At 39.9% G+C, this 11,538-nt stretch overlaps 1 protein-coding gene and 1 long non-coding RNA gene across 2 annotated transcripts; one reads left to right on the top strand and one right to left on the bottom strand.

The window, feature by feature from the left end:
* The first annotated feature begins 2,216 nt into the window (after positions 1-2,216).
* On the top strand, positions 2,217-10,218 carry mrps16 (mitochondrial ribosomal protein S16). The gene is made up of 4 exons (XM_079510149.1): positions 2,217-2,382; positions 5,057-5,087; positions 6,383-6,649; positions 9,282-10,218. Exons 2-4 carry the CDS (start codon positions 5,075-5,077, stop codon positions 9,410-9,412), a joined length of 411 nt encoding a protein of 136 aa, XP_079366275.1. The 5' UTR covers positions 2,217-2,382; positions 5,057-5,074; the 3' UTR covers positions 9,413-10,218.
* On the bottom strand, positions 9,550-10,685 carry LOC306929568. Its single transcript, XR_013790808.1, has 2 exons — positions 10,065-10,685; positions 9,550-9,682 (listed from the first exon to the last, which is right to left on the bottom strand). It is a non-coding gene; the product is annotated as an uncharacterized lncRNA (long non-coding RNA).
* Between the last annotated feature and the right edge of the window lie 853 nt (positions 10,686-11,538).

Genomic DNA, 11,538 nt, shown 5'->3' with positions numbered 1-11,538 from the left:
TATTTGATTGCATTAAATGACTTTAAACAACCTTAAATTCTTTGTCACTCACTTTGCCACTCGATTTGCCACTATACTCAAAGGTTAACGTGTTAACTGATCTTATCAAATATTAACTGTTGTTATTCTACATCTACAGTGGTTATATACAAATACATATTATAGGTCTTTCTCGCACTAAATATAAATTGGTGAACTGAATAAATATTTGAACTTTCACTATCAGAGCTGATACACATACTACACTCTTACACACACCATATACATCGCATCATTCCAAAATGCCTCAATAGGTGAACTCCTGAAAGATGTATACGACTCCATTTGTAAAGCCGCAGGGGCTCTGTGTTTGCTATAGCCGCATACATTTAATTTAGTCTAAAAAGAAAGTATGAGTGAGTAGCATATGTATTAATCACATTAAAAGACGACAATTAGACAACTTAAGGCACAAGGTTTGAAGCAGGCCTGGTCTAAATGGTGGGCCCTTTCTCCCTTTTCCTTGTATCTTATCTGGTCATCTGAGCGTCTCTAAGTGAACTGTCACAGATGATTAGAGTGGGAACAACTTGTCTTGCTGTCCCAAAGACCATGGGGTCCTCACGAGAGAGAGCGGGCCACGACTGGAATCAATGTCAGCCTTCAGATAATCACGCATTACAGATTCACCATGTAAGATGCATTCTGTCTGCTGTGTTGAGTGTGTAAAGCCGCTATTCATTTTCCGATTCTCTCCACGGAGAGAAGTGGTCAGCGCAGTAATGAGGTGCTTCCCTTGAATTGCATCTGGCATCTCATCTCTCAACTGAGAAAAGCCAAATGTGTTTTTTATCTCATAGAATATTATTCAAAAGTTCCTTGAGTACAAGGCATGTCGTGAAAACGTGTTATTGTCTTCAATTACAGATGTGCAAAGAGCTAAAAGAACACAATATGAATTGATTTGTGTTGATATTGTTCATTTTTACCCATCTTTGTCTTTCTCACATTTTCTCTCTAAGAATGATGAAATAACTAGGGTAAAAGATTGGTACACTCCACTCCATTACAACTGACATAAAGCATTTAAAATAAACCATCTAAATTATGATTATTAATAATAATAATAATAATAATAATAATAATAATAATAATAATAATAATAATAATAATAATAATAATAGTCAGGGATATTATATAAGATACCGGTATGATAAAAAAAATGGAAACTCCTCCAGACCATTTCATGTCTTCAATGACCTGACCTCTCCTCACAGACAACCACGTGCATGTGTATCCCACACAGGAGTGTGAAATCACCATGTTCTGAGACAGGAGGATGAGGGCTTTCCAAAGGTCGAAACATCCAGAGCTAATCAGACACAGCGCTGACCCCTCCATCCTTGGGGTCACTTTCAGGAAATCAATGTTTTTTTGCCTTTACTAGGGTCAGTAGTATAGAAACTGGTTGAAAGTATAAACCCCCAATATTGTTATAAGCAATGCATATTTGAAATACATAGCGTAGGGCTACACATACACATTCTATAAGAAGAGGGGATGGATTGAAAAGCTGTACTAGTATTAGGCCCAATTATATTTTAAAGATATTATTATTAGGTCTACTTTACTCTCCATAGCTCTGGACAGTGCCACAGTCGGTGTGGGCTAATACTGTGTCATACAGTCATGTTATTGTATAGCTATAGTTTTACATTGCAGTGAGATGTTTTTATGTAATTTCCAAATAGGCCTGGCTATCCAGTTTATGTCAGACTCCACAACTATTTCATAACTTGCAAAACTGGAAAGCCAATCCAGGGTGCAGTACAACGTCGCCATCTAGCGGAGCAAATTTGAAAGTGGGACACCAGACAGGAATATTTGAAGTATATTTGAAGTATATAATATACCTTTTAATTTTGTGATTTCTCCGCCATTTCGTCTGTAATAGCTATTATTATAGTCGTTTAAGTACTATTCCTCTATCTGTCTAATAATGATATGTGAAGTAATGTGAATTGTAATGTGAATTGAACATGGTGGACCCTCTTGTAAACAAGTGTAATGCTTTATTGGGTCGTCCACTCACAGTTAACAGTTTTGTATTGAGTTGTGCTTGAATTGTACTGTAATTCTGCAAACTGTTAATAAATATTTCAATCAATCAATCAATCACATATAGTGGTACTACTCCGGTACAGTAGGTGGCGACAAAAATAACTAAAAGAACAAACGGAAGAAACATATGACGTGTATTCCGGTGTAAACATGGCTGCGCCCAGAAGAAAGTCACATTATTGATGCAGTGTTAAATGTTTACCACAATCTAACGTCATTATATCAAGCTGTAGCAACAACAACAACAGACATATTTGAGCTTCACTTCAACGGCTGCCAAAGGTATTTAAATCATTCCAGTGTTTTGTGGTGTGTTATCTTATCTAGCTGTGTCGTCTATCTATCTATGGCAATTCCACTTATCATTGATTGAAGTATTTATTAACAGTTTGCAGAATTACAGTACATTTTCAAGCACAACTCAATACAAAAACGGTTAACTGTGGACGACACCATAAAGTATTACACGTGTTTACAATATGGTCCAGTACCATAGCCCGAAATTAAATGTCAGAATCGATTGATTGATTGATTGAAATATTTAACAGTTTGCAGAATTACAGTAGCCTACATTTCAAGCACAAACTCAATACAAAGGCTGTTAACTGTGAGTGGACGACCCAATTAAGCATTACACTTGTTTACAAGAGGGTCCACCATGTTCAATTCATCAAAACATTTAGAGACGTACAAATAGACACTTCTATATAGACAAAGAACAGAACAGGAATTCATCATAATGGAGGTAAAAAGGTAAAAGAAACATATAGTCAGTGAGGGAAAAAAGGGGTGGGGGGGATTCAGATTTTACGGGGGCCAGTTTCGAATTGCAGCCGTCCGTAGGTGCCCTTTGAGAGCGGTTTTGAAGGAGTCAAGGGATTTGCATGTCTTAATGACTGTTGGTAGGGCATTCCACATTTTGGTGGCATAAGAGCGAAAATAATTTTGTCCCTTGTTTGTGCCGAATTTGGGTTGTACATGGTTCGTTGCACTCCCTCTGGTGTTGTGGGTGTGGACTTCGTTAACATTAAGGAAGTATTTAGACAGGTACATGGGTATCTTGGTGGTGTATCGAATCTTGTGGACCAGACCCATTGCAAGATGCTGTACTCTGTCGTCGACCCTAAGCCATTCCAGCCTGTCAAAGTGGGCAGGGGTGAGGTGGGTTCGGGGGGTGAGGCCAAGTAGGAGCCTGACTAGTTTGTTTTGGGAAGTCTGGAGCCTAGTTTTAAGGGCCTTTGAGGTGCTGTGGTACCGTACCAGGAGGTGCATGCATAGTCAAAGAAACCTTGTACGAGGGCTCCTGTTAAGGTCTTCAAGGTGTTTTTGCTGACCAGTGAGGAGATCCTGTAAAGGAATCTTGTTATTTTGTTGATAAATCTACGACGAGAGTTCAAATTTTGGGCTAGGGTCCACCATTTTCAATTAATCAGAGATCGTGTGTATTGTGTAGAGCTCTATCGCTCCCTCCATGAACGAGTCAGTCATTTCTGTTTTTACTGATGATTTTATTGAGCTCTCAGCCTCTCACTCACTCAATAGACCAACGTCCAAACTCACTGCATGGCTGCATACGGAGAATGAAGGGAATGGAATGACAGGAAACGCATGTGAACAACAACGTCGTCAAACTTGGTTAATGACTATAGCCCCAGTATGTTCCCTCAGCACAGAATGAGCATTTTCACCCTTTGTCAAGTCCCGCCCCTGGGTGTTTCTCCTTTCTCTCCATCCACTTCGTATTGATATTCTGTGCATTCAATTCTTATTTTAAACTTGGTGTCGGTAAAAAGGAACATCACAGATGCAGCATGGTGACTGGGCATATCATGTTTGTTTTTTCCAAAAAAGATGTTTTAGAGAATTCAACATAAATTCAACAAGGCAGAAAGAGCCTGCTGGTTAGTCAGTTAGGGACCAATCGGAAGGCTGACAAATGGTGAATTCATGTCCTTCTGTCTACACGGAGGCTTGACCCACCAACATTACACTATTTGGCCCGGGCTGACCTAGAGCTCCATATATGGCGATGGCGGAGACATCCAGAGCTGAGAGATCATGCTAATGCAGAACTCCATATATGGATATAGACTGACTGGCATCATCATCATCATCGTGACAAGCATTCAGCCGACACAGTATAAAGAGTGGTTTATTACCCTTGAGGGGAAGCAAGCAGCATTTGCTACACTCCTCGCGAGAGACTCCATCGGCTTCCATACGAGACAGAATATTTGGCCTCGTTACAAGTTACAACCCAGATATAGTTGTGTTAGAGATTTAGACCCGGTTAACCCATTTACACCTGGGAACGATTCTAAAAAATGCCTTCTAAATCCTGACAGTTTTCTGAAAAACCCATGTTCCTATGTCAGTCATTCTCAAACTATTTCATGTCATAGGACCCCCAGAATTATATGTATTTGGCCTCCGACCCCCATCTGATAATATGTTGTTCCAGGGACCTTCCAGAAGCAAAGATTTGAGTTAAAAACGTTCGCTCTGAAAGAATATATATTCAAAGGTTTGTGTCACATTTTCACGATTTTTCAAAAATAGCAGGCCTACAAGCTCGTAGCGCGGCACTCGGTGCCGCGCTATGAGCTTGTAGGTCTGCTATTTTTCAATAGCTAAAGTATAACAGAATACTTAAAACACCAAAAGGGGTTCCCGCCCAAAATGGGTTCAGTTCTCACTGGACACCACTGCGGCGGGTTCTAATTTAAACCCAGGAGGGAACCAGTCCCCTTTGAGTAGTATTTTATAATAACCCGCATGTGTGTCTCAAAGAATAGGTATTAGGAGCGATAATGGCTGTGTATTTGGAATGTAATGCATGACATGACATGTATGTATCACTGCCATTCTAGGCCTAGTGTCTTATTGTGTTTTGTATAGTATATGATGCAATACAAGTCTGGTTGTTAATAGAGCTGTTTATTTGTTTCTGTTGCAGGACAATTCAACAAGCAACATGGTGCATCTTTGTAAGTAATTTAAAGTCTCTCTACAAGGGCGGCTTACCTACCTAGTCCTAGAATTCTGATATTTCATAATAATTATATACACTATACATTACATTAGTATTATATACAACACAGCCATAAGAATATTCAATGGATTTTCATGGAGGGATTAGTTTTCCCAGGCATTCTAATGTGTAGTCCTGTAGACGCACTAATTAATAGGCCTATCTCACAGAATTTCCCCGCCCCCTTTTTACGCCCCCTTTTGGGACTAGTGGTGATAGCGTGACGTCACTCCATAGACACTACATGTTAACAGACGTTATTTAAGAAGTCTACAACTTTTGTTTTCTCAAGGTAAGGTTTGTTCTATCTGTTCGAGCTGATTTACCATCTTGTTTGCTTCATAATAATATTGGTCTGTCACATTTTTACATTAGGAAATGTACTTAGATTTTCCAGAGAAAAAAACGTGTAAATGCTAATGTTAAATGACACCACTATCTACCGGAAGTGGGCGTGGAAAGCGGGCTGTGAGATAGGCCTATTGCTGCGACTGGTCAGTTTTTGTGAAAAGTTTGAAAAGTTATGACCAAAAATGGACCACACACAATGGACCACATTCATGTTGTACAGTACAGTACAATACAGTACAACACCTGGCTGTGTGTGTGCTACATACTGTACTCATGTTCATACTTCATATTGAAGGATGTGTTTAGTGCTGCTGTCAATGTCATTCCGTCACATACAGTGTTTTTTGGCAGAAAATTTCTATTTTTGTTTTAGTCATAGTCTTTTGACTGAAACTTAATTTAGTTTTAGTCACATTTTAGTCACCTGGAATGCTTTAGTGTTAGTCTAGTTTTAGTCGACTAAATGTCATGCGATTTTAGTCGACTAAATCTACGCGTTGTGTGCTTGTAGATCTGCTATTTTCAGCATGTAACAGAGTGTAAAATGACTTCTACTGGATCTCTTGTCCACTAGTCCCTTCCTAACATTTTGGTCTAGTTTAACATTTTTGACAATTGTCAGTTTATTTAATCTTAGTTTTATTCATCATAGCTTAGTTTTCATTTAGTTTCCATTTAGTTTTTGTCAGTGGAAAAAAGGTAGTCGACGAACATTTTTCGTCTTCGTTTCAGTCGACGAAAACAACACTGGTCACATACAGAGTGTGTGGGTTTTCTCAGTACAGTACTGTACATTACAGTTATGTAATCAGAACCTTCATTGCGTGATCCACCAGGGATGGAGTTTAGTGAAAACAACTCCTGCATCGCTGTCTCTCCCGTGTCCATTTCTCCCCGCAGCATCCATCCTGCTAAAGTCATACCACGGGGGGCATGTTGTCATCCGGTTGGCTCTCGCTGGCCACCATCAGGCTAACAGACCCTTCTACAGAATCGTGGCGGCGTACAACAAGAGGGCGCGAGACGGCAAATATCTAGAGCAGCTGGGTTCCTACGACCCCCTCCCCAACATCTACAACGAGAAGCTGGTCAGCTTCAACTACGACAGGATCAAGTACTGGCTGGGATGTGGGGCGCACACCACAATGCCGGTGGCCAAACTTCTAGGTGTGTATAATGCACTCCATTCATGTATGAATGGAACGGTGTTGTTTTTGGCAGCAGATTTTGGTTTTAGTCATAGTCTCTTGAATAGTTTTCAGTTACTTTTGGTCACATTTTAGTCACCTGGAATGTTTTAGTGTTAGTCTAGTTTTAGTCGACTAAATATCATGAGATTTTAGTCGACTACATCTACAGTTGATTTAGTCGAACAAAATGTGTTTTGGCGGGCCTTGATGCTGTCGTAATGACTGTTTTTTTTTTCACTTGCTGAAAATAGCCCACAACGCGTCACAGCGCGTTGTGAGCTTGTAGATCGGCTATTTTCAGCATGCAACTAATTGTAAAAGGACTTATACAGAATCTCCTGTCCACTAGTCCCTTCCTAACATTGTAGTCTAGTTTTTATTTGTTGACGAAATTGTCAGTATGTTTAGTCTTAGTTTTAGTCATCGTAGCGTAGTTTTTATTTAGTTTCCATTTAGTTTTTGTCAGTGGAAAAAGGTAGTCGACATTTACAATTGTTTACAATTCCACAACATGCAAACATGACCCGCTTTAATTACTTCAGTCTAAATTAGTAGCTCAATGCTCAACACAAGTATAATTAAAAGGCATTTGAAATTACATAAACATTTTTTTTTCAGGATTCCAATTTAAAAATAGTAAAAAATAATTCAACATTTCAATTCGAATATAGCAAAAATAGCCGATCTACAAGCTCAAAACGCGTCGCAGCGCGACGCGTTTTGAGCTTGTAGATCGGCTATTTTTGCGACGACAGTAATATATGGCCCTAGGGAGTGAGTGTGGAAATATAGTGGCCCTCTCCATCGTCAAAGTTGCCCACCCCTGGTACAGAACATTATGTCGTCACACCATAATTGACCTTTTGTGGTCGACTACATCTACAGTTGATTTAGTCGAACAAAATGTGTTTTGGCGGGCCTTGATGCTGTCGTAATGACTGTTTTTTTTTTCACTTGCTGAAAATAGCCCACAACGCGTCACAGCGCGTTGTGAGCTTGTAGATCGGCTATTTTCAGCATGCAACTAATTGTAAAAGGACTTATACAGAATCTCCTGTCCACTAGTCCCTTCCTAACATTGTAGTCTAGTTTTTATTTGTTGACGAAATTGTCAGTATGTTTAGTCTTAGTTTTAGTCATCGTAGCGTAGTTTTTATTTAGTTTCCATTTAGTTTTTGTCAGTGGAAAAAGGTAGTCGACGAAAATTTTTCGTCAGGGTGGCACAATATTGCTCAATCTTAACCATTTCTCTTTTATGAGTTTATGTGTTTAATCAAGGAGGTCCATCCTTGGCTGTAACGACAGCCTACACCCTGTCGGCATTTTGTCCACAATAGAAACACATTTCATATCTACTGTATTTTGCTTTTTATATGAACGTGCAGTATAGCATGACGCGCTCAGTGTGGCCTTCATTGAACTCACTGCCACACCCAGAGGGTCAAAGAATTCTATGGTACAGAACAGTGGTGGGCAACTGGCGGCCCGGGGGCCTCATGTGGCCCCCACCATCACTTAATGCGGCCCACATGTTAATATCAGGATACTGAAATAATATTGGTTTCAGCTGTTTACAATTCCACAACATGCAAACATGACCCGCTTTAATTACTTCAGTCTAAATTAGTAGCTCAATGCTCAACACAAGTATAATTAAAAGGCATTTGAAATTACATAAAAAAAATAATTTTCAGGATTCCAATTCAAAAATAGTAAAAAATAATTCAACATTTCAATTCGAATATAGCAAAAATAGCCGATCTACAAGCTCAAAACGCGTCGGCTATTTTTGCGACGACAGTAATATATGGCCCTAGGGAGTGAGTGTGGAAATATAGTGGCCCTCTCCATCGTCAAAGTTGCCCACCCCTGGTACAGAACATTATGTCGTCACACCATAATTGTCCTTTTGTGGTCTAGTCGTGAAACTGCTACAGATGATAGATCCCATGAGTATTCATTATTTAATGGTGAATAAATACAACTTCAGGACATTTGCTTTGCAAGGAAAGGCATCTTGGGTTGGCAAGGCATATTTCATTAAAAAAAAAATTGGGGTAATTTTATCGATTTTTTATCGATTGCCCACAACGCGTCACGCTCGTAGATCGGCTATTTTCAGCAAGTGGAAAAAAACAGTCATTACGATGGTATCAAGGCCCGCCAAAATACATTTTGTTCGACTTTACTCGACTAAAACCAGACTAAACACTCAAGACATTCCAGGTGACTAAAATGTGACTGAAACTAAATAAACTATTCCAAGAGACTGTGACTAAATCTAAAAATCAAAATTCGCTGCCGAAAACAACACTGTTTGTGTGTGTGTGTGTGTGTGTGTGTGTGTGTGTGTGTGTGTGTGTGTGTGTGTGTGTGTGTGTGTGTGTGTGTGTGTGTGTGTGTGTGTGTGTGTGTGTGTGTGTGTGTGTGTGTGTGTGTGTGTGTGTGTGTGTGTGTGTGTGTGTGTGTGTGTGTGTGTGTGTGTGTGTGTGTGTGTGTGTGTGTGTGTGTGTGTGTGTGTGTGTGTGTGTGTGTGTGTGTGTGTGTGTGTGTGTGTGTGGGTGGTTAACGTCTGTAATTTGTGTTCTCCTTCCCTCTCTTCTCTGCAGGCCTGGCCGGGTTCTTCCCTCTGCATCCCATGACGGTGACCGAGGCAGAGCGTCGGCACACAGCACAGCAGGAGGCAGCCATAATGACAGAGGAGGGACCGGACCATGGAGAAAAGCAGAAAGAACTATGAGTGCGTGGCACAGTGGCAGCTGGAAAGTGTGTGTGGGTTGCTCATGACAATGTTCTGTATTACAGTGTGCAGTAGAGCTGCAGCTATCGATTATTTCCTCGGCAATTATTAGATTAATTTATTTTTTCAGTATGGAGGGTATATGCGCGTGACATCATCGTCATCATACCCGGAGGAGGTTATGTGGGAACGCCTACTGAGTACTGAGTGGAACAAAAGTACTTTCTGGCCTTGACAGCCCATACATACATCCAAACAGAAAAGTCTGATCTGATTACATTAACCCATTTAGACCTGACGTCGAAATTAAAACAATGTCTTCCAAATCCTAAAAGTTTTCTGAAAAACCCATGTTTCTATGTCAGTGGTGTTCAATATTTCATGTCAAGGACCCCAAAAATTATATGTAATTGGCCACCGACCCCCATCTGAAAATATGTTGTTCCAGGGACCCCCGCCCCCCAGAAGCAAAGATTTGAGTTAAAAACGTTCGCTCTGAAAGAATATATATTCAAAGATTTGTGCCACACTTTCACGATTTTTCAAAAATAGCAGACCTACAAGCTCGTAGCGCGGCACTCGGTGCCGCGCTATGAGCTTGTAGATCGGCTATTTTTCAATAACTAAAGTATAACAATGTTTAAAAAAACACCCAAAGGGGTTCAACAACGTCAAACGACGTTAAACTCACTTTGCCACCTGGATTTGCCACTCACTTTATGCATGCATGTGTATACCCTCTATATCAAATAATTGAGAAGGATGTGTATTGAATATTGAATATTGATAAATTAATTAAAAAAAGTGACATGTTTGATCAGCTTGTCTGATAGTTGCTATACCCAGCATTGCCCAGTTTATTGCGTGGGGTGATGTAGGCTCACTCTCTCTGCATCTCTGTCTCTCTCTCGCTGGTTGAGCTCTGGCCTAACGTCACGCACTGACCTGACTTCAGCTAACGCTACACAACAGTGTTGTTTTCAGCAGCAGATTTTAGTTTTAGTCACAGTGTTTAGTACCTATTCTGGGTGGGAACCCCTCTTGGTGTTCTAACCCTTCTGGACGGGAACCCCTCTTGGGGTTCTGTACAGCATGTCAATTTTCAAAAATATGCAAATCTACAAGCGCATAACGTGGCAGTGCTGCGCTATTATAACATTATATTTATATATAATTATAACATAATGCTTAAAACACCAAAAGGGGTTCCCGTCCTGAATGGCATAATGTAATCTAAATCTGTAAATGTATTTTGTTTCTTTCCATCAATAAAGTAAAAGCTGATTAACACAGCTACTTGTCCAAACTCGTAAGACCCTAGTACAAAGCGTCATTGAAACTTGTGTTTCTAGGCTGAGGGATATCTTCCTGTCCAGATCTGCAGTAGTGGAAAGGAACTAAATACATTTACTCAAGTACTGTATTTAACCCATTTGGACCTGAGAACGATTCTATAAATGTCTTCTAAATGTTTCTATATCAGTAGTTCTCAAACTTTTTCATGTCAAGTAAATTTTATTTATAGCGCACATTTAAAAACAGCTGAGGCTGCATGACCAAAGTGCTGTACACCAAGAGTAAAACAAGTAACTATACACATTGCACAATATACAATCTCAGTTCACAAAAACATCACATATTGCTCAACACATCATGGTCAGAAAACCCAAAGAGTAATGGCACCAAATACAATTAAATAAGTGCATCAAATACAATAAAAGTGAGTGCATCAGGTAAGGCAGTAAAAAAGGCTCCAGCCAATTTCCAAAGAAGGATTAAAAGGCCTGGGAGAACAGGTGAGTTTTTGGTCTGCTTTTAAAGGAGTCTAGGGAGGGTGCTGATCTGATCATAGGTTGTTCCACAGATTTGTGGCGGCGTCCGAAAAGGCTCGGTCACCTTTTGATTTGAGCTTAGTCCGTGGAACCTTAAGGAGCCCCTGTTCACTGTTGAGTTGACCTAAGTGGTCTAGGGCAGTGTTTCCCAACCTTTTTTGTCCCAGGGCACACTTTTCATAGCCTAAAAATCTCAGGGCACACCTAGATATACGGTGTATAGGCCTATCTATATACATACATATATGTATGTATGTGTAATATATATATTTATATATTCATATATTTATCATT

The sequence above is a fragment of the Electrona antarctica genome (genome assembly GCF_951216825.1).
Source record: "Electrona antarctica genome assembly, chromosome: 9".
Lineage (NCBI taxonomy): Eukaryota > Metazoa > Chordata > Actinopteri > Myctophiformes > Myctophidae > Electrona > Electrona antarctica.
This window is presented reverse-complemented; position numbering and strand designations above follow the sequence as displayed.

Excerpts from the sequence above, each read along its gene's own strand:
- mrps16 (XM_079510149.1), top strand. Across the intron at positions 6,650-9,281 it reads GCCGGTGGCCAAACTTCTAG|GCCTGGCCGGGTTCTTCCCT; the intron begins GTGTGTATAATG and ends TCTTCTCTGCAG.